The sequence below is a fragment of the Myxine glutinosa genome, chromosome 10 (genome assembly GCF_964187855.1).
Source record: "Myxine glutinosa chromosome 10, kmMyxGlut1.1, whole genome shotgun sequence".
In the NCBI taxonomy this organism is placed as follows: domain Eukaryota; kingdom Metazoa; phylum Chordata; class Myxini; order Myxiniformes; family Myxinidae; genus Myxine; species Myxine glutinosa.
Genome location: NC_136270.1, coordinates 59,913,902 through 59,941,605, shown reverse-complemented (window position 1 = coordinate 59,941,605; position 27,704 = coordinate 59,913,902). Strand labels below are relative to the sequence as shown.

Sequence of the window (27,704 nt, the reverse complement as noted above, 5' to 3'; positions counted from 1 at the left end):
GCTCCCAACTTGTCGGATCGATGACAGAAGACGGCATTTGCGTTTTTGCCTCCATCCCCATGCGGGCACGGGCAACTTAATTGCTAATATTACCAATGTCTAATCAATGGACTTCGAGCAAAAAAAAAAAAAATCCCAATCACAGATCAAAGTAGGATAACGAAGAGCATAGTTTCGCTAAGTTTACGCATATATTTATCTAAGGCACCTCGGGTCGGATTTTGAAGTAAACTGGAAAGACAGAAAAGCTGAAAAACCAGCAAAACACCCACGTGACACGAAAACACAAGGAAGATCGAAGTACGTTCTTCTTCGACAATGAACATTACAATATACTTAAAGTTTAACTAAAAGATAAAAAGGAAATACTTTGGATCTCAATCTACAAAGTTTCTCGATTATCAAAACTAAGCACAATCACTTTTGCTAATATTTGATTGGACATTGAAGAAAGGGCATCGAAAAATGTACGTGTTCGTACAAATAAAAAAGTTTATTTCACAAAAACTAAAATCAACATTCAACATCGGTTTTCGTTCTGTACAATATACAAACCCTCGGCACATTATCCGAGTAGCAAGCGAGGTGAATGAGCACGAATTGCACTGCGTCACACCTGGCATGGACGAATCATTAGCTGAGGTGGGGAGCTTAGGGAATTCCCATAATAAACATTCGTGGCACAAAAAAAATGGGAGCGGGGAGGTGAAGAGGCTGGGCTGGATAGGTTGGAGTGGGAAGGCGACGGGGCGGCATTGGTTGTGGGAGGGGAAGGATGGAGTGGGGAGTAAAGAGGATGGGGTAGGGGGTAGGAGGAAGGGGACGGGGTTCAGAGGGACGGGGTTCAGAGGGACGGGGTTCAGAGGGACGGGGTTCAGAGGGACGGGGTTCAGAGGGACGGGGTTCAGAGGGACGGGGTTCAGAGGGACGGGGTTCAGAGGGAAGGGGTTCAGAGGGGAGGCGGCTTAAGCAAACAAATGTGTCTTTTAGTGCCATGACACGTACAAAATCCAACTCACCTTTGCCGAACGTTTATCACATTCACAAGCAGCAAAAACCATTGTGGTTCCAAAAGTCTCAAATATGTGCCACGATGACCACATCAATTTCATACCTAGCAGCAAATGATGCCCGTCCAATTTAGGTATTTCAAGATCGTGGTGTCACTTAGCATGAGGCCTTCAATCTTGGTTGTCCGACACCTACCACTGACCATTAACAGTGCTAATTTGATCACTCAACTAATGACGCGTACAAAGTAATAACAATCCATAAAGGTGGAAAAAATAGTTTTGTTAAACCTCAAAAGTACAAGCTAAAGATTTTGATACAATAAAACACATACATCCATGTTAAATCAAAGTATAAAAATGTATTCCCGTATTTTGTTCCAAACAGCAACAAATGGTTCTTTTGCAAGGCCTTCACTCAACCTCCATGTGGCGGAACGGAAAAGTCCGAACTCTTATAGAATCTGGTGAAACTGCATGGAATTAACAAAAAGAAAGAAAGAAAATAAAGGCTCCTAAGATGCACACAATGCACTTCTGTTGTACTGGTCAATGCAAGCCTGGGCCAGCCGAGCCTTGGAGTGACGTCAGCAAATTAATTCAGGTAAAAAAAAAAAAAACCAGTCAAAAAGAAGTTATCTTGCTTGGTTTAGCATTCGCAAGACCGATTCCATGTGAGCTGGACAGTACTCCGACGATGTACAATTACTACAGGTCACGCGGTGCTCCGACATCCCAAAACCAGACTTTGGAATATGCGAAGGATCACGTGATGATGCCGGAATAACACGTCCGATCGAGTCGAATTACCGAGAATCAAAAGCACCGGACGGTAGAGAGGAGGGGTTAAACCAAAGCTAACCATAAATGACGGGGCCAAACGTTTTTAAAAGATGCAAGTGGAACATCTTTTTGTGATTTTGGGTCATTTAGAGTATAAAAATTCATTACATGTGTACATGAGGTCATTTTAAAACAAATACCAGGTACATATCAAGTGCTTGTTGAACAAAGACAAATGTCAGCGGAAAACAAGACCGACGCTGCACGTATTTCTCCACAAATTCACTTTTTAAAAAACACTTCCCTGCTACAGAAAAGTTCACTGAAGATTAAAAAAAAGAAGAAAAAAAAAAGAAGTTCCTTGCTTAAAAGCCAGTAGTTTGTTGAGGTCAGCTGATAACATAGTTAAAACCCAAAACAAAAACAAAAATAAATGGGCCACGGGTTGAGAGAATGATACAATGGTAAGGCTTTTAACGCAGCAATGCAACAAAAGCAAAATGAGGACCAGAAGTCCGTTCGGGTAGAAAATGTACAAACTCAAAACCAACAACAGATGCGACGAAGGACTGGAAAAGAGAACCAGAAACAAATAAAAACGACCGCTCACGTCAACCAAAGTGGCAGGTCGAAGTCAGCCTCCTGTTACGGGGCGAGATGCAACGCATACCCACGAGTCTTGCAAAGATGTCCATAATAAGGAGCCGTTAACAAAAGACCAGGAACTGCTGAAAACGCGAGTCAAATGATCGGAGGTTCCTGTGCTGCTGGTGATGCTACGTCAATCACACGGCGTAACGAGGGTGAGAAAACGTACACCGACGGGACTCCACCTTCGGTCATTGCGGCCTCGGTGCCTTTCTCCGACGAGACACGGTGGACCCGCTGCTGTCGGAGACGTTTGCCGCCGGCCTGTCGTAAAATCGAATAAACCCGGGCAGGACATCACGCTGGCAGTATTTAAAGTCATAATGTGTAAATAAGAAACTGAACACAAAGGTTATTTTGAAGAAAAAAAAAAGACAGCGAAAGATAAAACCTGCTGTCACGTGTCGGGTACTGTCGGCGCATTTTATGCACCGTCTTAGCTTCTCAAACTCTCATTCGCTCACACCTTTCCATCATCTCTAGCTCATCCTCCCCACACCTCTTCCTCTGGTATATTTGTCCAAGACTTCTCTTTAATCAACTCTCATCAGTCACAATCAGTCTACCGTGCAGCACTACATTAAATTATCAAGTTTTTCTTCTAATGCTGCTGCCATTTCATCTGCCTCCGAGCTGCTCCCATCTTCATCGCCTTCACCTGCACCGCAACTCGAACTTTCTTCACCTGCCCCAGTCTCGACGAGTTTCCTCTTCTTCCCACTGTGGATAAAAAAGCAAAAATCACATTAAAAATTCGATGGGATATTTTGCGTAGATTCGGCGAGTGATCACCAGCATGCTGAACAAATGACAAACTCTTCCCCAAACTACCACTGGAAAAGCAAAGGCAAACCACTCAGTGGAATCCTTGCCATGAGACTGCCATGACAGCAATGAACGTGATTTCGGGCAGAACACCACAGACAGACAAGCTGGCAAGACACAACTGCCTCAAGAACATGAGATGGCATTTTAAATTATATTTATTTTCACAGTGATCCATGAATCATGTTGTGCAACTCGTACGTAAAGCATACGCATAATTGTATTTTCAGACACAATACGAACGAGAATAATAAGAATAATAAGAGAAAGCAACTCAAAATGCAAAGCCCATCCTCATCCTTTTTGCATTCAAACTAAACTTGATGAAAACAGCATATAAAATTGTTCTATTCTCCATATTGTCATAATAAAAGTGTGTTGAAAATTTGATGACGAAGCTCAATTGGTGGAATCTCCCGCGATGAAGCTGATTGCGAGAGCCTTTCACTTACTCACCGCAGGCAAGTAGGCGGTGTTTCTGTCTTCTACCGACTCCTCTCCGGCCTTGCTCCCCCTGTTCTGTCTGTGCTCTGTCCCCCAAATATTCCTGCAGGTCGCACAACATCTGCCAGCAACCCAATTCTAGTGAAACTGCCAAAATCAAGACTCTCTGTTCACCTTCACTCTTTCATTCCTCCTTATTCCCGCCTCTGGAACAAACTCCCCCACTCTCTTCAATCACTCTCCTCCCTTCAGGTCTATAAAACAGCTGTTCACCACCATCTCTTATCTTCCCCCATCCAAAACCTTGATCTTTTATACCCCCGTTAATTCACCCCAGATACACGTTTTTGAAATAACAACTTCTTTCCTGAAAGTCCTTGCAGTGTCCATACGTTTTATACCTCTCCCACTTCCCCTCAAACCCTCTCCCTCCCACAGATCTCCCGATGTCCCTGCTCTCAAATGTTGTGCTTGTGTGCTTCCCCCCTCTCTCCCCATCTTGTCTACTGCTCCCCTTATTATGTTTTATGCGCCAGTTTTTTTTTTGGTGATTAATGTTCACTCTTTCATGAGCCTCGACCTTGTATACAAAAAAAACAAACAAAAAAAAGGTAATATGTTATGGCCTGGACAAACATACCGAATGTCAATGGGAAATAAATAAATAAATAAACACGGAAGCAATAAAAAACAAAACCCAGCCTTCTCACGGTGTACAGAGGTGGACAGGCTAATAAGGCATGCGTCTACTCACTGTGACTTTGACCTTTGACTCAAAAATCAATTAGTCTTCTCCATATTCACATTAATGGTTTTTTTGAAAATTTTACATCAAAAGCTCAAATGGTTTCAAAAAAAATAGGGGCAATACCCCTGGCACTCAGCTGGTAGAATAAACAGTATACTACACTAACTAAAGGTATTTAAAACCAATTTAAATGGTTTCCAGAAGACAGGGCAGTATGTACAATGATACTAACATAATCAAATAAGACTTTAAACAAACAAACCAAAAAATACCTATTCTGGAGGGAAATCCCAACCCAACCCCCCCCCCCCCCCCCAACCCCTTCCACCCTGTGTACCTCCTCAGACCCCAATTTTTCTAATGCCTTGAACAAACATTGGTACATCACGAGTAATGAAAGTTGTGGTGAAGTTTCATTGAAATTGTGTATGTAGTTTCAGAAAAAAGAGCAAATACCTCTTTTGGGGGGCAACCCCCCAGTAGACCCCTCACGGCACGATTTTTTTTTAATGCTGTGAACAAACTTTGCTACAACACGGGTGATGTCAAGTTTCATCAGAATTGCATGTGTAATGTGTATATTCTGAGAAAAGAGCAAATACCCATTTTGGGGGACAATCCCCCATGCCCTCCCACCCCCCTCATTCACCCTCTCAGGGCCTGATTTTTTTCAATGCCATGAGCAAACTTTGGTACATCACGGGTGATGAAGGTTGTGGTCAAGTTTTATCTAAATCGTGTGTGTAGTTTCAGAGAAGAAAACAAATATCTATTTTGGGGAGTCAAACCTGGACCCACTTTGACCCCCAGTAGACCCCCTAGACCACGATTTTTTTTTTAATGCCGTGAACAAACTTTAGTCACAACACAACAAATATAATTTGTGCCAAATTTGGTCACAATCCCATCAGCGGTTTCGGAGAAAAGTGTTGTGTTTATGGACGGATTGACTGACGGACGGACTGATGACAAAGATAAGTACTCCCGGTCGCTTTGTCGAGTTTATAATGTTTATTTTTCTGTCTCTGTGTTTACTGTGTTCCTCTAGTTGGGTTTTGTTTTTAAAATTTTGCCAATTTGTGAGTATTCGTCAGACTTTTCATGCCAGGTATTTGAGGCCGACATCTTCCTAGTTCGAGTCCACAATCGTCTTTTTTATTGTCTTTTCTCCCGACTACGTTCAGTCCTTTTGTTTTCTCCCAGTCCCGTTGTTTTTTCAAATATTCCCAATTATAAACCCCTGTTTAGTGTGTTATATATATATATGTGTATATATATATATATATATATATATATATATATATATATATATATATATATATATATATATATATATATATATTGTTGAGGTTTTGAGATTGTACACATAACATTATGAAAGGTTAAAGGTTTGCCCCCCATAGTTAGTCCACAAGCAACACGTAGGCCCATTAGAATTAGTTATGTCATAGTATGTGTAAGAGTAGGCCATTTCCCGAGTGACATCTGCGTTGTGTAAAGAAATGAGCTTAGGTCCTTTTCATTTTGTGGCCACCCTTCATTTTCATCATGGGAAAACTCGATGATGCCCCGTGCCCCATTTGGCATCCCTCAAGTTTGTTACGCTTTGGCGGCCAGCAACGTTCGCTGCCCTTGGTTTCGCTCGAAACAAGCCCAGTAACACGAGGTAGGCCTAAAAAGAGGGAGGAGCGCGAGGGTCGAGGTGTGGCCGCGTCAAGCAGCAGGTCAGAGGCGGTGACGGTATGAGCAACAGCCAACCAGGGCTGAGGGCATGGCTTGATAGGGCATGGCACGACGCATCGAGTAAGTTCGAGAGGGTTCGCTGGGCAAGGCTATATAAGTCTTCACACAAAGCCCTTGAACAGGACTTGTTGGAGAGGACTGCCCTTATGAGGACTCGTGCGAAAGGACTGAGAGGACTGAGCGAACTGGCCGATACGAGGACTGAAAGGAATCGCGCATTGCAAGAGAAGTGCATTGAGAGGATCGGCGTGCACACGACAGTGTCGAGTGCCCTTGATTGAGAAGCGCATTGTTCGTGTTTATTGAACTATTACGAACTATTCGCTTATTACGTACGCGGCTGAGCCGCAAGTGTAACCGCCAAAGCAAGCCCTACCTTTCGCCCTGTAATAATCCCGTGCGCGCCAAACGACACGTGGAGAGTTCCTGGCTGCTGTGTTCATCTACTTCACGGTGCGAGTTGGGGACCGGAGAGCGAGCTGCCTGGACGCAATCCCTGGACCATCGACCTGTTCGTCTGCAACCCCGTATGAGTGTGTCTGAGTGTGACGAGCCCATTTGTCTTGGGATAAGTATGAGACTGTTTAAGGCTGTACTGTGTTTTATTCTTCTTATTGTACAAAGTGTAAATAAATCGTGTTATTCCTTTCTTCCAAATTCGACCGTTTCAGTGATTTCCTCCATTGGGTAAGCGTGGCACGAATAAGAACCGCTCGGATCGGGATCTAGTCCTTGATAACGGCTCGGGTCACGGGTTCGCTACCGCTCGGCGTATCCACCGACACCAGTGATTCGGGCGAGGCTTGTCTCCTCGTTTCAGGGTAGCGTTAGTACTTAGGTAATAGCGAATCTGGTCCGACAACCCTATTTAACGCCGTCCGGAAAGGACGTCATAGGCCTCGGGTCCCGTCGGTCAGTCAAAGACAAGGGGACTAATTCCCCCTTTGGTAAGGGGAAAAGGCCGGCGCAGAGATCCGCAAGTGTGTGTGTGTGTGTGTGTGTGTGTGTGTGTGTGTGTGTGTGTGTGTGTGTGTGTGTGTGTGTGTGTGCGTGCGCGCGTTGCAGATCTATACATATACAGTCATGTGAAAAAGTAAGTACACCCCGTGTAAAGTTTTGACTTTTTCAACATATTTCAACATATTTCAACATACCCTTCAACATATTTCAACATTTGATCTTCATTTCAACAATATTGATAGATAAAGGTGATATAATATAACAAATATCATGAAACATTTACATTTTGTAGTCCATTGTATAATTTAAATAAACATAAATGCAAATTCCGCATGTGGAAAAAGTAAGTACACCCTTGGCTCTAATAGGTGGTATTGCCCCCTTTTGCAGAAACAACCTCAAGTAAGCGTTTCTTATAACTGTCTACCAGTCTCTGGCATCGACTGGGAGAAATTTTTGCCCACTCCTCAATGCAGAATTCACAGCTCGTTTCAAATCCCCCCACAACATCTCGATGGGATTTAGATCCAGGCTTTGACTTGGCCATTCCAGAACCCTCCATTTCTTTCTTTTCAGCCATTCCTTGGTGGATTTACTGTTATTTTTAGGGTCATTGTCATGTTGCAAGGTGCACCTTGGGTTGAGCTTCAGCTTTCCGACAGATGGCCTCACATTATCCTCAAGCACCCTCTGGTACAATGAAGAATTCATAGTGGATTCTATGATGGTGAGCTGCCCAGGCCCTGATGCAGCAAAGCTGCCTCAAACCATAATATTTCCACCACCAGGCTTTACAGTTGGTATCAGGTTCTTGTGGTCAAATGCTGTCTTTGGTTTTCGCCAAACATGTCTTCTGGTACTGTGGCCAAATAGCTCTACCTTTGACTCATCTGTCCAGAGCACATTGTTCCAGAAGTGCTGGTCTTTGCCTAGGTGTTCATTGGCAAACTTTAATCTTGCCCTGATGTTCTTTCTGGACAGCAAAGGTTTCCTCCTGGCACACCTCCCATGTAGATCAAATTTGTGCAGCCTCTTTCTAATGGTAGACTCGTGCATTTTGACATCAACAGTGGCAAGGGCTACCTGTAGGGCCCGTGATGACATTCTGGGGTTCTAAGAGACTTCTTTCAGCATCTTGCGGTCTGCTCTCGGGCTGAACTTGCTGGGGCGGCCTGGCTTGAACAAGTTGGCAGTTGTTTGGAATCTTCTCCACTTGCAGATGATCTTCCGGACAATCGAATGATTGATTTCAAATTGTTTGGAGATCTTTTTAAATCCCTTCCCAGACTCGTAGGCATCTCTAACCTTCTTTCTGAAGGCCTCAGAGAGCTATTTTGATCTAGGCATGGTGACGCCACACACTTCAACAACAAAGAGCAAACCAAACGAAATGTCTGAGGTTTAAATAAGACAGGTTCCTCCAGGATCCTCTCTGACGATGTTCTAATCATTTGCACCTGAGCTGGTGCACCTGATTCTAATTTTAGGTATTTTAAGTAGTGATAAATTTCGGGGTGTACTTACTTTTTCCACATGCGAAATTTGCATTTATGTTTATTTAAATTATACAATGGACTACAAAATGTAAATGTTTCATGATATTTGTTATATTATATCACCTTTATCTATCAATATTGTTGAAATGAAGATCAAATAGCTGTATGTTGAAATATGTTGAAAAAGTCAAAACTTTACATGGGGTGTACTTACTTTTTCACGTGACTGTATATAAAAATAGACCAGCTCCACTCTCTCTCCACTTATCACTGCAACAATAAACTCCTCCCTGTCTACAGGCATCGTCCCACCATCCCTCAAAATTGCTGCTGTTACCCCCATTCTGAAAAAACCTGGACTCAACCCTGACACCCTAAACAACTTCAGACCCATCTCCAACCTACCCTTTCTGTCAAAAGTTTTGGAACGCGCTGTAGCCACTCAACTCAAACATCACCTCTCTGCCAATAACCTGTATGAAACATTCCAATCCGGATTCCGCTCCAACCACAGTACTGAAACTGCTCTCCTCAAAATCACCAACGACCTTCTCCTCTCCTCCGATGCTGGCAACCTCAACATTCTCATCCTCCTCGACCTCAGCGCCACCTTTGACACCATCAATCACACCATCCTCCTCACCCGACTTGAAACCACCTTTAACATTACCGGCACTGCCCTCTCTTGGATCAAATCATACCTCTCCGACAGACGCCAGTTCATCTCCATCAATAACTGCAAATCCCCCACTGCTCCCCACCCCCAAGGTTCAGTTCTTGGCCCCCTCCTCTTCATCCTGCAACTGTCCCCCCTTGGTCACTTAATCCACCGTCATGGTCTCCAATTCCACTGCTTCGCCGATGACATCCAGCTTTTCATCTCCACCAAGTCCATCTCCACCGCCACCCACGCTATCCTGACAAACTGCATCACTGAAATAAAATCCTGCCTTCAAATCAACTTCCTCAAACTTGACTATGATAAATCTGAAATAATTATCATTGGCCCAAAAACGCTCACCAAATCCACCCATAACTTTGCCCTCAACATCGACGGTTTCCCAGTATCCACCTCCTCTCACATCCGGAATCTTGGCATCATCTTTGACCAAACCCTCTCCTTCGACAAATACACTAAACAGATCACAAAGACAGCCTTCTTTCACCTGAAAAACATCGCCCGTCTCCGTCCATCCCTCTCCTCCACGGCTGCAGAAACCCTCATCCACGCCTTCATCACCTCCCGTCTGGACTACTGCAACAGCCTCCTCTTTGGTTCACCCTCAATAATCACCAATAAACTCCAATACATTCAGAACTCCGCTGCCCGTCTACTCACCCATTCCCGGACCCGTGACCACATCACCCCCATCCTATACAAGCTTCACTGGCTCCCCCATCCCCCAGAGAATCCAGTACAAAATCCTCCTCTTGACCTACAAAGCCCTCCATAACCTGGCCCCATCCTCCCTGACTGACCTCCTCTCCAGACACACTCCCACCCGCAACCTCCGCTCTGCTGGTACCAACCTCCTGACCCCTCCCATGCGGACCAAATTCAGATCCTGGGGGGACAGGGCCTTCTCCATCGCTGCTCCCACCCTCTGGAACTCACTATCTCACACCATCAGAGACTCCTCCTCACTCACCACATTCAAAACATCACTCAAGACGCACCTATTCAACACTGCATTCAACATTTAACCCACAGCATATAACCCCTGACTATCTCTTCTCCTTCTCCTTCCTTTGTTTATTTACCTATTGATTTTTGTCTTTTTGCACTTGTTTTTTGTACTCTGTCAAAGCGCCTTTGGGCTTCTTGAAAAGCACGAAAAAAAATAAATGTATTATTATTATTATTATTATTATTAATATATATATATATATATATATATATATATATATATATATTTATATATATATATATATATATATATATATATATATATATATATATATTGTTGCGGAGATGAGGACTGTATTTTTTTTATTGTGTGCTGTATTATTATTATTATTGTTTATTCTGCGCCCCCCTACCTCCGGAGCTGTGTAAAGGTGAAAGGGCATCCCATAATTAGTCCACAAGCATACACGTCAGCCAAGTAATAGAATACCCCTGTTGATAGTTATCTCTTATTCTGTGTTCTAGGGTAAGGCTGTGTCTCCCATTAATTGAAGTACTCCATTGCACCAGTGAAAGAATAGATCCCCTTTCATTCCCATCCCCCAAAAACCTCCATTTCATATTACATCCCCTCTCGCCATTGCTGAGCCCTCGATTCCCAATCACCTCCCCTCCAATAACAGCCATTGACTACGAGGCAGGGTCGGAGAAGAAGGGCGTGTCTCCACCTCGTCATAGAGGGGAAGAGGGGCGTGCCCGCCCGTCGTCATCCAGGGCGGAGCCCGAGGGTCGCGCGACCAACCAGGGCCGAGGTGAGCACCCCGATGGGCGTGTCCTGAAGGCCGGCGGCTGAATCGCCGGAGGCGTTATAAAGGCGTGCACGCAGGAAGCAAGTGAGTCGGTTGCCAGAGAGAGTTGGTCACAAAGAGTTGGTCGTCAAGAGAGAGTCGTGAAGAGTCAGTCAGTGGAGTCGGTGGTCAGTTGGTTGCGGTGAGGAGTCGGTGGTGGCGGTCAGTGGTTGCGTTGGTTGCGGTGAGGAGTCGAGGAGGGAGGAGATCAGAAGACAGGAAGGCCTTGAGTTGGACTAAGCAAGAGAGGAAGTTGTTGGACTGGGTGGGACTAAGGAAGGAGAGAGAACCCGTCACACCAATCCACCAAGCTCCGCGTTGGCTCCACCAAGCGTTCACCTCCACCAAGCTCCGCGTTGGCTCCACCAAGCGTTCACCTCCACCAAAGCTCCACCAAGCTCCGCGTTGGCTCCACCAAGCGTTCACCTCCAGCCATCCACCTCCTGCCATTCCTGTCATTCCCCGCGTGAGTCTGTCTTTTGTTTGTTCTGTCCTGGGTTAATTATGACTGTAGGTAAGCTAGTATTTTCACTGTGTCACCTGCGTCTTATGTGCTTGTAAATAAACGTGACTGCTTTCTTTTTGCTTATGTGTGTAAATAGTAAATAAATTTAGTAGTATTTCCAACCTTTTTGTCTTCGTTTTCCTCTTTGCATTGCGTCGTTTTCGTCTTTTCCCTCATTGACTAGCTGCGGTGCGATCCGGCCAACGTTTGGGTGGAATCGGGTGAGTCGGGGATCCTGTAACGGTCGTGGTAATACACCACCGCTCGGTCATCATAACATCTAAACCGCGATCAGTAACAATTGGTGTCTGGGAGTGAGATTCGGGGCCCGAACCAAATTTTGAAAACATCTAAAAAAAAATTTGGTCAAAATTTGGAGCGGACGAAATTTGGTTTGTTTTAAAGCAAAACCCGAATTTTGAAATCGCGCCATGGCTGGTCAAGGCGACGGGATGCCGGTGGGAGAGATCGAGGGGTTAGGAGTAACCCAGGATCAAATGGAGGGGAGCAATGAGGAGGCGGTTGAGGGAGTATCAGGCGCGCAAAATGGCGTCCTCGCGCACGTGGGTGTAGCGGCACCAAATTTTGCCACGCCCGTGACCGTGGCAGCACCGCCGATGGATTGGGGCCTTTTTATGATCCAAATGAAGGCCCTTATGGATGCTCAGAGTGAGCAAATTAAGGCTCAGGGTGAGCAAATGGGGGTAATGAGGGACGAAGCGAGGGGTACTGGTGAGGGGTTAGACAAGAAATTTGGGAAGTTAGACAAAAATTTTGAGGGGTTAGACAACGGGATAAAAGAGGTGAAAAATGGGTTAATGGGGTTAGAAAATAGGATGGAGGACAAATTGCGGGAGATAGGGGAGCAATCCGCCCGAGAAATTAAACAAATGGGAGAGCAGATAGAGGAGGTAAAAATCGGGGTAGAAACCAAACTGGATGCTCAGAGGGATGAATTGGGACAGATGAGGGCGGCATCTACAAAAGAAAGGGAGGAGATGAAGGAGGAGATACGACGAGGTGTGGGTGAGGAGGTCTCGGGGCTACGCGAGGAGGTAAAGCGAGGTGAGAAGCGTATGGAGAAAGAGGTGAGAAATAATACGGCAAAGTTACAAGGGGGAATAGAAGATCTGATGGAGGAGGTGGAACAGCTGACGGAGGGACAAAAAGAACTAGTGGAGCAGGTTCAAAAGAACACTGCGGTACTAGGAGGGTTAAAGGCGACACAAAAAGAAATTAAAAACGAATTAATAGCGACACAGAAGGAATGTCAGATAGTACGTGAGGAACTGACAATGAGGGTGGACGAGGTGACAGAGATAATGGAGACAAAGGACCGGCAGGTGAGGATGCACATAGAGACGGTCACGGTAGCCTTAGAGGACGAACTTGAGGAGACGCACCGAGAAATAAAAGAGGTTAAACAAAAATTAGAGGAAGTGGAAGAAGAGGTGAGTGAAATTAAGAAGAGACGGACAGAAACTAAGAGAGAAATCCAGGAGGAGGTGATGGAATATGTACAAGGTCGGTGCTCAACTCATGATGTGATGCTCACTAACCAAATAAAGAGTTTGCAGGTGGCAAAGGAGGTGCGACGACGAGGTACGGAGGTGAGTGGCAATGTATATGATGTGAGGAAAGCTTCAGTCGGCTTGGGGATTGGTTTGGATCCGGGTGTTCGTGAAAGGCCGTTGGTGAAGTGTTTGACAGGTCAGGTGTGCGAAAAAAGAGGTGTGCGAGAATGTCCGACCATGGGGTGTGTGAGGAAAAAGTGCACGCCAAGGAGTGAGTGTGCCGTTAAGAGTGAGTTGGTCGAAGCGCGTGTGCGAGGGGGTACATGGAAGCGCGGTGTGGTGAGTGTTACAGAGGATGTAACGAGAAAGTGTACGCCTGTGGTGAGTGTTACAGAGGGTGTGACGGGAGAGTGTGCGCGAGAGGATGCGCGAGAAAGGTGTGTAACTGACAGGTGCATGAGGAAAGAGTGCGCTGTCGAGAGTAAGGGTGAGTGCGTTGTCAAGAGTGGTGGTGAGAGTAGTGAGAGTGACACGGAGCGTGAGTTGGTTGTGACAGGTGAGCGAGGATGTACACCTGGAATGGAAGGATGCACACCTGGAATGGTAGAGCGTGAGTGGGAATGCACACTTGACTTGGTCGTGAGGCATGTGGTTGGGTGTGTGGGTGAGAGCACACCTGTGATTGTCACAGAGGAGGTGACAGAGGAGGGGGCGCGAAGAGGTGTGTTGGTGAGGTGTGCGAGCGACGAATGTGTGCCAAGGTGTTCGGTGGTCAGGTGTGTGACCAAGTCGGTGAGCGAAATGAGTGTACCGAGGTGTGTAAGAAGAGGTACGACGAGGAGCATGGGAACAGCTGGAGGTATGAGCAAGAAAGGGGTAGCGTATGCGTATAAGCATGCAGGTGAGGCATCGACGGTAACCGGGTTAAAGGTTAGAACGACTTTCGCCGAATCGGGCCCTCGGTGCGCGTCGGGCAGCTTCGCGTGCCGCGAGGACCAGCGGGGATCCGAACCACGGCGGTTTCGAAAGAACCGCCGTACGCGATCCACGCTGTGCCTCGCTTGGAACGGCCGCGTCCGGGCTCCACTAGGCGGAGCGGGCAGCCCGATAGGAAGGGTCGTCATGGCGACCACTTTCTATTGAGACATGCCGGCAGGTCGAGATCGGGACATTGGATGGCTCCACGCCGAGGTGGTGCGTGGGATCTCGGCTCGGGTAAGCCCCCGTCCCTGCCCCGAATGCGGACGCATCCAGCCGCCGGCACAAAAGAACCCGCGTTCATGGCTCGGCTGTACGAAGCCGGGCTGTAGATGTGAATTGGCGCACCGAGAGGATGTAATAAGTAGACGGGTGATGAGGATAGTGTTTTGGACCCAAAATTAGAAAAAGGCGAAATTTGATGATTGGTACGGTGATTGGCAGATGATTGGCAGAATTTTTGATTGTTGGATTTGGACGAGTGAAATTGATAGGACGTCCCCGATGTGGTGGGATGGCAACTCCACCATCCCTCACAGGTGGGGCAAATGCGCAATAGCTTATGGGGTGTATGGCAGTGAAAACTAGCCCGGGTGGGTTAGGATATTGATAGGGATCTAGCGAAGATGACATTAGGTAACGTTAAGATTAGTTAGTGACAATGATACCTGTAGTGGGGACGCAGGTAGATTAGTGTGGATTATAATGACGTGGGAGCGCAATAGTTTAAAGGGACGACTGGGAAGCGCAAGTTTCAGAGGGGAGTAGTTAGCTGAGATGATGCCGTGTGTGTGAGAATTGAACAGGTGTGATTGCACAGGTGTGCAACTGAACAGGTGTGTGGAGCAGTGTATGAGTGAGTGAAGGTGATTGTGTATTGTGCTGACCCAATGGTCCAGGAAGAGGAGGAGGGTGCAGGTGGCACCAGGTATGATTGCACAGGTGTGCAACGACAGGTGAATGGACGACAGGTGTATGGAATAAATGGTATGGAGTATTGGAATGGATGGTCGTGGAGTGAGTATGGTGGAAATTGTGGAGTGGAGTGGATGGTGCGAAGGTGTGAATGGGGGAAGAGTGGACCCCCATCACGAGTACCCGGGGCGGGTAGTGTAAGTGTTAGGTAGAGGGTATAGGTAAATTGTGGTTGGATATTGGCATCTGTGGTGCGGGTGAAAGAATGGTCTTTGGATGGGTGCATTAGTGTTGTGGAAATGGCTGGGCGTGTAGCCTGTTAGTGTGTGTTGTTGGTTTGGGCGCTCCACCACTGTGAGGATGTCGGCCAGGTGAGGCCGCAGGTGGGCTCTGGGAGCCGGTAGTAGTTATTGTGGATGGGGCCCGAGGATCCGGAGGACGGACCCGGGTAGCCCAGTGCCAGAGGGCACCAGTGGGGTGACAGAGCCAGGAGAGGGCCTTCCCCAGTTAGTTAGGTTAGGGTGAGGAGCTAGGTAAGCTCGGGTGGCAACTGCAGTGGTGGAGGTGTGCAGGTGGGTAGACCTGCTGGGAGAGCTACACGTCGCAGCCCAGAAATTGTGCGAAGGCACCGGGAGATGAATCGGGGGAGTGAGACCCCAAATTGAGAAGCACCACAGTTTGGTCAAGGGGAATTGGTTTTTAGAACCCATAGTGTAAGTGGCCAATGGATTGGCAGGGAAAGACCCCGGGTAGTGTAAAGTGTGTTAAAATCATTTAGAGGATAGTTAGGATGAAGGATCTCCTCGCACCATCTGCATCCACTCACCTGAGGTGACAGGTACTCCGCACCATGCCATGTTTTGATTATTTTTTATGATGCAAATGTTTGGATTGTGAGACGCATCATGACGTGGGTGTGACATTGTGCTTTGATGTTCCATCTCTGCCTCCTTATGAGGATTGATGATGAATTTGGTGATGGCAAATTTTGAAGTAGAGGGATTGTGGAGACGAATTTGGTATAGGGGAAATATGGGGAAGACGTGACAGTAGTGACGAATTTGTAAATGTGTAGATTTTTGTACATATGGGGTAAGGGCAAGGGTAGGGTAGGTGACAGGGGGGTGACGTACGGTAGGGACGAGCTTTCTCACTTCGCCCTCCGTACGCATTTCGCCTTGCATTGCCTTATTGATGTGTACCCTTGTGACCTTACCCCTCGCTCAATTGTCTTTCCCCTTTTGTCTCCCACATGACCTGTGCGCCATTGGGTGCCGAGGGGAGCGTGCGTGGGTCGGCCATTGTGCGCCCGAAATTCCCAGAACCAGCTGTCTGCATCGATGCACCACATTATGGACCACATGCCTGTGGCCGAGCACCACTTATGGACCCCATGGGTTGGGGCATGGCCCCTCTGCTGGAACCGGCCATGAGGGCCCGAAATCTTGCTGGCGGACCTTGGCCACAGGGCACCGATGCCCCACAGGTGAACCACACTAGTCGGCCCTGTGGGCCATAAATAAAAAATAAAAAAAACGGACACGTTAGGTGCATTCTTTTATTGCAAATAGGCCGCCAGCAAGGGAAGATGACAACACCAGGAAAATAATAATAACCAGCAGAGGGAGCCGAAGAGCAAGAGATCACCTGCAGGGTTAGGGGTTGTTTGGTTATTTTTATTCATGAACAGTGATGACTGTGCACCGATTGGTGCTTGGGTGTTTTCATGGTGCGTCGATGCAGAGCAGACTGTCTCCCCCCCAGAAAGAACAATCACAGGTCCTGGGTTAGTCTTGTAAATAAAAGTAGCGTCAATTGTAAATAACGCTTCCCACCGTCAGTGTATAGTTTGAAGACCATTCCGCGATTCGGTTAACTGTGGGCGTAAGTCTGTTAGGCAGGGTGCAATGGAGCAGCGGGACACATTTATTTATGTTTTAAAACTGTCGCACTCAGGGTCAGGTTAAAAATAGAGGGAACTACACCTACGTGTCACACTAAAAATAAAAGTTGTAGGCCCGGGACGTGCCTAAGAGGAGGAGGGTGCAGTGTTGCGGAGATGAGGACTGTATTTTTTTTATTGTGTGCTGTATTATTATTATTATTGTTTATTCTGCGCCCCCCTACCTCCGGAGCTGTGTAAAGGTGAAAGGGCATCCCATAATTAGTCCACAAGCATACACGTCAGCCAAGTAATAGAATACCCCTGTTGATAGTTATCTCTTATTCTGTGTTCTAGGGTAAGGCTGTGTCTCCCATTAATTGAAGTACTCCATTGCACCAGTGAAAGAGAATAGATCCCCTTTCATTCCCATCCCCAAAAAACCTCCATTTCATATTACATCCCCTCTCGTCATTGCTGAGCCCTCGATTCCCAATCACCTCCCCTCCAATAACCGCCATTGACCACGAGGCAGGGTCGGAGAAGAAGGGCGTGTCTCCACCACGTCATAGAGGGGAAGAGGGGCGTGCCCGCCCGTCGTCATCCAGGGCGGAGCCCGAGGGTCGTGCGACCAACCAGGGCCGAGGTGAGCACCCCGATGGGCGTGTCCTGAAGGCCGGCGGCTGAATCGCCGGAGGCGTTATAAAGGCGTGCACGCAGGAAGCAAGTGAGTCGGTTGCCAGAGAGAGTTGGTCACAAAGAGTTGGTCACAAAGAGTTGGTCGTCAAGAGAGAGTCGTGAAGAGTCAGTCAGTGGAGTCGGTGGTCAGTTGGTTGCGGTGAGGAGTCGGTGGTGGCGGTCAGTGGTTGCGTTGGTTGCGGTGAGGAGTCGAGGAGGGAGGAGATCAGAAGACAGGAAGGCCTTGAGTTGGACTAAGCAAGAGAGGAAGTTGTTGGACTGGGTGGGACTAAGGAAGGAGAGAGAACCCGTCACACAAATCCACCAAGCTCCGCGTTGGCTCCACCAAGCGTTCACCTCCACCAAGGCTCCACCAAGCTCCGCGTTGGCTCCACCAAGCGTTCACCTCCACCAAAGCTCCACCAAGCTCCGCGTTGGCTCCACCAAGCGTTCACCTCCAGCCATCCACCTCCTGCCATTCCCGTCATTCCCCGCGTGAGTCTGTCTTTTGTTTGTTCTGTCCTGGGTTAATTATGACTGTAGGTAAGCTAGTATTTTCACTGTGTCACCTGCGTCTTATGTGCTTGTAAATAAACGTGACTGCTTTCTTTTTGCTTATGTGTGTAAATAGTAAATAAATTTAGTAGTATTTCCAACCTTTTTGTCTTCGTTTTCCTCTTTGCATTGCGTCGTTTTCGTCTTTTCCCTCATTGACTAGCTGCGGTGCGATCCGGCCAACGTTTGGGTGGAATCGGGTGAGTCGGGGATCCTGTAACGGTCGCGGTAATACACCACCGCTCGGTCATCATAACATCTAAACTGCGATCAGTAACAATATATATATAGTTATGGTTTTTAGAACCTTCACTTTGTAAATTGAGTATTAAATTTCCTATGTACATTTCCCCTTTAATTGGCTGTTAATTGAAATAAGTGCACCGTAGCTCGTCCATGTACAAGCACGTAGGCCACCATATACCCTTCTAAATAGTTATTTCTTATTCTATGTAGTTTAAGGCTCTGTTTCCCACTAGTTGACCCTGCATTGCACCGAATTGAAATAAGATAGATCCCTCCGACACCCCCATGGCCTTTTCAAAGTGCCAGTAACTTTGGGTGGGGTTATTGGCATCACCTTCACCCCAAGACTCCATTACGCACGTGGTCAAGCCTCGGAGAAGAAGGGGGAGGAGCTACATTACGGGCGTGGCCCGCACCTCGTCATCAGGAGGTGGAGCCAGGAAGCCCTTACGCCCAACCAGGCCTCGGTGGGCACGGCTTGGTAAGGTGTGGTCATGGCTTGGTAGGGCGTGGCTATATAACCCACGGCGCGACGCCCCCACCAGAGACGATTGAGGAAGGAGAGGACCGAGGAAGCCCCCACCAGTGGATGACCGAGGAAGCCCCCACCAGTGGATGACCGAGGAAGCCCCCACGAACCAATGAGTAAGGAGTCCACCGCAGCGGAATCCACCGCAGCTTTGAGACCACCGCAGTTTTGACCACCGCAGCTTTGAGCTTTGACGGCAGTGCGGCCACGAAGCAACGCCGCCGTGCGAACACGCTTGAGGGTCAGCGGCTGCTCACCTCGAGCCGCGCGATCACTCCAACCGGACCCGCATCCTTCCCGCCTGTGATCCCACGTCCTCGTCCGTCCAGCCATCCACCTCCAGCCATTCATTCCTGCTTCATTCCCCGTGTAAGTCCGATTGTCGTCCGTCCTTCGTGTTGTCCCTGGGAATAAGTAAGCTTGTAAAAGTTAATAATTGCACTGTGTCTTCTTCTCCTTCTGTCTTTATTTTCGTATCTTTCCTCCTCCTTGGTTTCTTTTGACTTGTACATAATTAGTAGTAATAAATCCTCTTTCCTACTTTTGCCTTCTTCTTCCTCGTCCGTTCGTCCTCATCTTTTCCACATTGAATACCTGTGGCACGATTTGGCCAACGACTAAGAATCGGGTCTGGTTCTGTTAATGGTTCGAGCAGCGGCTGCTAATCCGCTCGGCAAATTAACATCTTGTCCGCGGTCTCGAACGTGGTTGCTCACCTGCCTCCCTGGAGGGAGCTGGGCAGCTTCAGGACTCACGTCGGTCAGTCACAGACAAGGGGATTAATTCCCCCTTGGTAAGGGGAAACTTACCAAGTTTACCTTTTACAAGCTTACAAGTTTACCAAACTTACCAAGCCCCCCCCCTCCCCCCCAGAATTTACATGTTTTAAACGTTTCCCAGTGTGTACCCTGGTCAGAATAGGTACACCGTATCCCTGCGTGTCGTAAGAGACGACTAAGAGGGTTGGCGTCAGGAAGGGCATCCGGCCATAAAAACATTGCCTCAAAAAAGAGAACCATGACAATCACAAGTACATATGGGCAGGGTACAGCCCGAAGTGGAGATCGGTTTCTGAGGTTTGGGACATGGAATGTAGGGACAATGACAGGGAGATCAGGAGAAGTGGTGGAAGTATTGCTCAGAAGAAGAGTGGACATATGTTGTGTGCAAGAGATGAGATGGAAGGGAAGTGGTGTGAGAATGGTGAAGGGTAGGCAGGCACAGAAATACAAGTTTGTGTGGCAAGGGTGCCCGGAGGGCGTGAATGGTGTTGGTGTCCTGTTTTCTGAGGAGTTTGTAGACAGTGTGGTGAGTGTGACTAGAGTGAGTGATAGGTTGATGATGGTGAAAATGATGATTGGAAAGCTCTTGGTGAACGTCATCTCGGGATATGCTCCGCAGGTTGGTCGAAGCGATGAAGAGAAGGACAAGTTCTGGTGTGCGATAGAGAAGCTGATGGAAAACGTGAAAGATGAGGAAGTTGTTGTGGTGGGAGGAGACATAAATGGACATGTGGGAAGGAGTATGGATGGTTTTGAGGGAGTTCATGGGGGTTACGGATATGGTGTGAGAAATGGAGAAGGTGAAAGGATTTTGGAGTTTGCTGATGGAGCTGATTTGTTAATTTGTAATACTCAGTTCCAGAAAGAGGACAATAAGCTTGTTACATACACGTCAGGTGGGTCGACGACAACCGTTGACTACCTGATGGTGCGTAGGCGAGATAGGGGGCACCTCCGGGACACAAAGGTGATCCCGGGGGAGGAGGCTGTTTCACAGCACCACTTGGTTGTCTGCGACATAAGGGTGAAAGGTGCGAGGAGAGCTCGGCGGGTGAAGTACCAACCGAGAATGAAGGTGTGGAGGTTGAAAGAGGTGACAGTAAGGGAGGCATTAAAAGAGAGGCTGAGTAGGGTAGAGGATGATGTGGTTGAGCTTGAAAGTGGTTGGATGTCAATGAAAGCTAGTCTGTTGGGAGCCGTTGGTGAGGTATGTGGATGGACAAAAGGACCACCGAGGCACTCGGAAACATGGTGGTGGGATGTTGAAGTTGGAAAGAGGATCGACGAGAAGAGGAAGAAGTTCAAAGAGTGGCAGAAGGCGAAGGGTACGGGAGCAGAAACAGCACAGCATGAAAATTATAAGGCAGCCAGGAAGGCTGCAAAGAAAGCGGTAGCAAAGGCGCAGGAGGCATGTAGGAAAATGTTCGGAGAACGCTTGGATTCGGAAGAGGGTCAGAAAGCAGTATTCAGGATTGCAAAGCACATAGCGAAAGAGAGGTGTGATGTGATGGGGGTGAGTTGCTTGAAGGATGAAGAGGGACAAATCGTTGTCGACCCAGATGGAATTAAAGGAAGATGGAAAAGATATATGGAAATGCTGTTGAATACAGAGAATGAATGGGATGACAATATAGAGAGTAACCCAGTTTTAGGACCGGCAGAGAAGATAACTGAGAAGGAAGTTGAGGAAGCGATAAAAGCAATGAAGAGTGGAAAAGCGGGAGGGCCGACGGGAGTTGTGGGAGATATGTTGAAGGCAGCAGGAAGTTGGGGTGTGAAGAGAATGACAGAGATCTGTAATCTGGTGGTGAAAGAAGGCCGCATTCCAGTGGATTGGGAACTGAGTACCCTCGTCCCTCTATACAAGGGGAAAGGTGACCCTCTGGAGTGTGGCTCGTACCGAGCGATAAAGTTATTGGAGCATGGAATGAAGGTATTGGAAAGGGTGTTGGAAAGGAGGATAAGGAAGAAAGTGAAGATCGACAAAATGCAGTTTGGATTTATGCCAGGAAGAGGAACGACAGATGCGCTTTTCATTGTGAGGCAGTTGCAGGAGAAGTACATGGATAAGAGGAAGAAGTTGTTTTTTGGGTTTGTTGATCTGGAGAAAGCATTCGATAGGGTTCCACGCAAAGTATTGACATGGGCATTGAGGAAGTTAGGAGTGGAGGAATGGTTGATCAGAGTAGTGATGGCAATGTACAAAAGAGCACGCACAGCTGTAAGGACGAAGGACGGGAACAGTGGTGAGTTTGAGGTGAAGGTGGGAGTGCATCAGGGGTCGGTACTAAGTCCACTACTATTTGTAGCTGTGATGGAGGTGCTGGCTCAGAACGTAAAGGAGGGTTTACCGTGGGAGTTGTTGTATGCAGATGATCTTGTGTTGATTGCGGAAAGTATGGATGGACTGAAGGAAAAGATGAACAAGTGGAAGGAATGTATGGAGACAAAAGGTCTGAAGGTGAATATCGGAAAGACAAAGGTGATGGCAAGTGGTAAAGCATGTGGTGAGGTGGAAAGAACTGGGAAGTGGCCGTGTGCTGTGTGCAGGAAGGGTGTCGGAGTGAACTCCATTCAGTGTACAATGTGCGCTGAGTGGGTTCATCAAAAATGTAGTGGTCTGAGAGGGTCATTAACCAGTGTGGCAGCTACATTCAAATGTAAGGTGTGCGCAGAGGGAGCTGCAGATGGAGGAAATGTTGAGTTGGATCTTGGAGATGGCGTGAAGCTGGAAGGTGTGAAAACATTTTGCTACCTCGGAGACATGCTGAATGGAGAAGGTGGATCAGACTCGGCAACGGTTGCTCGAGTGAGATGTGCATGGAAGAAGTTTCGGGAACTGAGTGGCGTGCTGATGAGGAGGAGAGTGTCGCTGAAGCTGAAGGGAAAGGTGTATGCTACATGTGTGAGAAGTGTTATGATTTATGGGAGCGAGACATGGGTAATGAACGTAGAGCAGCAACGAAGGCTGGAAAGGGTGGAAATGCGAATGGTTCGATGGATGTGCGGAGTATCGTTGAGAGAGAGGAGGACAAATGATGAATTGCGAAAGATGATGGGAATATTGCCTGTGATTGATGCTGTGAAGAGGAACAGGTTGAGATGGTTTGGTCATGTATTGAGGAAGGATGAAAGTGACTGGTTGAGAAGAGTGATGGAAGTTAATGTAGTAGGAAGTAGTGGACGGGGAAGACCGAGAAAGACTTGGCTAAAGATGGTGGAAGAAGAAATGCGGGCAAGGGGGTTAACAAGGAGAGATGCAGAAAATAGGGCAAAATGGAGAAGATTGTCATGGGGACCGCAAGGCTAACCCCCGCTCTAGCAGGGAAAATTGCCTTAAAATGCATGTTGTTGTTGTTGTTGTAAGGGGAAAAGGGGCCGACGGTGAGATCCGCAACAATATGTATATATATATATATATCACATATATATATTGTCGCGATCCCGCCTGGTAAATGTTCCCAGCACGGCATACGGACGTGAATGTCCGGGCTTCAAGTAATCCACGGAGTGGACAAAAGAGACGTAATCAACACAATTGTGTTTTAATCGGCCTTCTAGGGGTAAGGCACGATGCTTTATTGGCTCGATCACAAAAACCATGAAAGGTAACAAATGGAATAGGCTGCACAAGCCTGCAGGAACGGTCGGCCACAGACGCTCCAACCAGACGCAGGTAAGATCCTCGCGGCTCCAATCGACGAGCTCCGGGACTCGAAGGATACCAGGATGGAATACCACACAAGGCCGCCAGGAACGGTCGGCCAGGAGCTCCAACACGAAGCAGGCAATATAGGACTCACAGTTCCAATCTACGATCTCCGGGAATCACTCGTTCTCTTCCGGAATCACTCACTCATACAATCCATAACTATAACGATCAGCACAACTCGCTGTCGTGAGGCGTAACGAAAGTTCCCTCGCCTCGAGGCCTCGAACCTCCGAGCTGCGTCCGTATCATGAGATGGCGGCCGCGCTCTCTGACCCTCCACCAATCACGTCCCGACTCGCCTCCCAATCGCGTGAGGCTCCAAGGAGGTTACGTCAGTGGTGGGCGGGGCACTCATTTGGGTGAGAACAAAGGTGGTTTCACCGGGGGGTTTCTCACAGTCCTCCCCCCCTAAGTAAAAACCCCGTCGAATAGACGGCGTTTTTAAAACCAGTATTTGTAGTAGGTGCAAATCACATGGCAAGATGATGGCGGGAATTGCTAACAGGCAATTAACGCAATTAACAATTACTAACACTTGTTAACAACAATAACGAAACAACGCAACAATACAACGCAACGCAATGGCGCAACACAATAACGCAACAATAACGCACTTATTAACGCAACAGGCAATTAACAGGCGTTAACAGGGTAAACAATGAACCAGTTTTGTTTTTTTTTCACACACAATATTAAACACCATACACCCCATTAACATCTACCCCACAAGAGTTACACTTCACCCAAAGCACAATAGAGAAACAAGGGAGCCAAACTCAAGGTGGGGAAACATTTACAGGAGGGAAACGGACCGAGACCTAGAGCGGCGGGTTCTCCTCCGGTGTCGAGAACGACAGTCATATGCGTAATGACCCCTTTCACCGCACTGGTAACATCGATCTTTCGGGTCGAACGGCCTGCGGACCAAAGGGCGTCTGAAACGAGGCCGCCGCGACATGCCATTCGACATCTCGACGCACACCCGCGATCCGCAAATTAACCTTCCATCAAGGGCTCTGACCGAATCTTCAGCATCTCGTGGATCTTCAAACTCAACAACCGCGAATCCAGGTGGGTTCCGAGCAACCCATACGTTGCGGAGTGGTCCGTAATGCCCGAAGACCCTCCCTAGCTCGGCTCTCGCTGCTCCATTGCCCAGGTTTCCCACATATACCTTAGCATTAGCGTTCCTGCTGAATCGCGACATGGCGGGAGCGGTCCCTGAGGAGCACGGCACCTGAGGTTGGCTTGACGGGAGGCTCGGGTGGACTTCAGCTGACGCAACGTCACCGTCGGAAACTGGAGTCGAGGCGCTAGGCTCCTCGGGCCAGAGTGAAGATATGTCTGACTCCGCCACTCTCTCCGCCTGTTTACTCTGGGCTCTAGGGACCCCCCCACAGGTCAGAGTCAATGACTCCTCCCTGGCTATGGCATCATTGCCAATCAGCAAGGAGACCCCGGGTATAGGGTAGTAGGGTACTACCACACAGGTCACTGGACCCTTAAAAATGTCACTCCGGACCTCGAGGAGGGCAAGGGGGTACCGGCCAAGAACCCGGTCAATGCCCCGAAGGAGGGTATACTCGCCGGTATAACGCATCTGAGAGGCCGGAACTACCCCCACCCGGAGAACACACCGTGTCGCCCCAGTATCCCGAAGGTATTTGGTCTCAAACTTCAGCATCGAATCGGGGCCACCCACTAAGGCTGTCCCTGAATACTCCTGATGCAGTGGATGAATGGAATTAGCCCCGGTGGCAGTGACCTCGGTCACCGATGCCACCGTCGTGTGCGAGGGCCCGGCGGATGAGTTCCACTGATCTCCCTCCGACTTAACAGGAGGGTTGCCTCGGTAGGCCGGACTGGCGGGATTAGAGAAACAGCGGTTTTCACCGTGCCCCACGCGTTTGCAGAAATCGCACCAGGGCCCTGCCCTGGTCTGCGGCTCGCGAGCGCCCCCAGTGGAGGTCATCGGAGAACCCTTCCCCTCGATCCAGCCGCCGGGCAGACGGGGGGCGGTCTTGATCGCAGACTCCTCCGTCTTACGAAGCGACTGCGTGACTTGCAGCATTTTGCACGCCAAAACATGTTTATCAATAAGGTTGACGCAGTCTGCCAAGGAAACAGTGTCTTTGTCGACAAGAAACAATGCTAAGTCAGGCGGAAGCTGTTGATCGATACGGTAACGCACCAGGAGTTCCGCAACCGCTTGAGGTAACTCCACCTTGCTCCCCTTGAACCATCTCTGCAGCTGTTCCAACAAGGCCCGCGAATGTTCCTCATAGGTTTGACTGGACTCACGAGTCCAGCTGAAAAAATTTCTCCTATAAATACATGCGGACACCGCATAGGCATTCAAAATCTCGGCCTTCAATGCCCTGTATTTGTTTGCGTCCTCGGTTGCCATCCTCGCATATACCTCCCTCGCCTTCTCAGATAGATGGCTCACAAGATGGCCGACCCACAAGCTCTCATCAATGCCACCGGCAGCCAACAACTTCTCCGCCATCTCCAGATACGCTTCTGGCTTCGTGTCTCCCGTCCAGTCCGGCAAACGAACATGAACAGTTTCCGGGACTCTTGCAGCAGACCCCTCTGCCCGCAGTCGTTCAGTCAACATTCGCAACTCATGCTCTCTGACGCGTTCAGCTTCTGCTGCCGCATGCTCTCTCGCTGCTGCTGCCGCACGCTCTCTCTCTGCTGCCGCATGCTCTCTCTCTGCTGCTGCACGCTCTCCCTCTGCTGCTGCCGCACGCTCTCTCTCTCTCTCACGCTCTCTCTCTGCTGCCGCATGCTCTCTCTCTGCTGCCGCATGCTCTCTCTCTGCTGCCGCATGCTCTCTCTCTGCTGCCGCAGCACGCTCTGCCTCTGCCCTGTCATTCTCCCTGTTATACATGTCAAGTTGTTGAACCGGAGTCAGCCCGGTCCAGAAGGGCGAACGCATGCATTTAGTCATGATGGAATCGCTTCCTAACATCTCGGGTTGAGTGACCGGGTCAAGGCTGCTTGCGTCGCTCACCTCGCCACCCACGTGACTGTCAACATGATCAGGTTGAACTCTCACTTCCCTGGTCGACATAGCTTGGCTACGAGTTATCATACGACCAGGCACAAAACACAACCTCAACACCACGCTCAAACACAACGCTCTGTTGGGGAAATACGACACAACTACGCAATATCACCCGCACATCAAATTGCCAATGAGAAAAATACCACGTACAAATACTCACGTTTTTTTTTTTTTTTTTTTCGGTTGTTTGGAGGGATCCGAGGCTATTCGCTTATTCTTTGTCGGTTGTTTGGAGGGATCCGAGGCTATTCACTTCTCTGCCCCAGACAGCGTCCTACGGCGAGAAAGTTCCTCCCAGACGGCGTCCGCTGGTGAGAAGGCGATGAACAGATGCCAGAAGATGTCGTCCACTGCAGAATTCCCGTCTCAATCGAATGGCTCTTACTTGAATGATCCTAGGACGAGCAACCCATTTGTCGCGATCCCGCCTGGTAAATGTTCCCAGCACGGCATACGGACGTGAATGTCCGGGCTTCAAGTAATCCACGGAGTGGACAAAAGAGACGTAATCAACACAATTGTGTTTTAATCGGCCTTCTAGGGGTAAGGCACGATGCTTTATTGGCTCGATCACAAAAACCATGAAAGGTAACAAATGGAATAGGCTGCACAAGCCTGCAGGAACGGTCGGCCACAGACGCTCCAACCAGACGCAGTAAGATCCTCGCGGCTCCAATCGACGAGCTCCGGGACTCGAAGGATACCAGGATGGAATACCACACAAGGCCGCCAGGAACGGTCGGCCAGGAGCTCCAACACGAAGCAGGCAATATAGGACTCACAGTTCCAATCTACGATCTCCGGGAATCACTCGTTCTCTTCCGGAATCACTCACTCATACAATCCATAACTATAACGATCAGCACAACTCGCTGTCGTGAGGCGTAACGAAAGTTCCCTCGCCTCGAGGCCTCGAACCTCCGAGCTGCGTCCGTATCATGAGATGGCGGCCGCGCTCTCTGACCCTCCACCAATCACGTCCCGACTCGCCTCCCAATCGCGTGAGGCTCCAAGGAGGTTACGTCAGTGGTGGGCGGGGCACTCATTTGGGTGAGAACAAAGGTGGTTTCACCGGGGGGTTTCTCACAATATATATCACATATATATATCACATATATATATCACATATATATATCATATATATATATATATATATCATATATATATATTTTTATATATATATATATATATATATATATATAA

At 48.3% G+C, this 27,704-nt stretch overlaps 1 protein-coding gene across 1 annotated transcript in view; it reads right to left on the bottom strand.

The window, feature by feature from the left end:
• Nucleotides 1–472: 472 nt before the first annotated feature.
• The window catches only part of CTDP1 (CTD phosphatase subunit 1), a 117,178-nt gene continuing 89,946 nt past the window's right edge, over nt 473–27,704 (bottom strand). Inside the window, exon 13 of the mRNA XM_068103686.2 lies at nt 473–3,161. Coding sequence (XP_067959787.2) covers nt 3,017–3,161 — 145 coding nt within the window. The 3' untranslated portion in view covers nt 473–3,016. The remainder of the gene's footprint in view (nt 3,162–27,704) is intronic.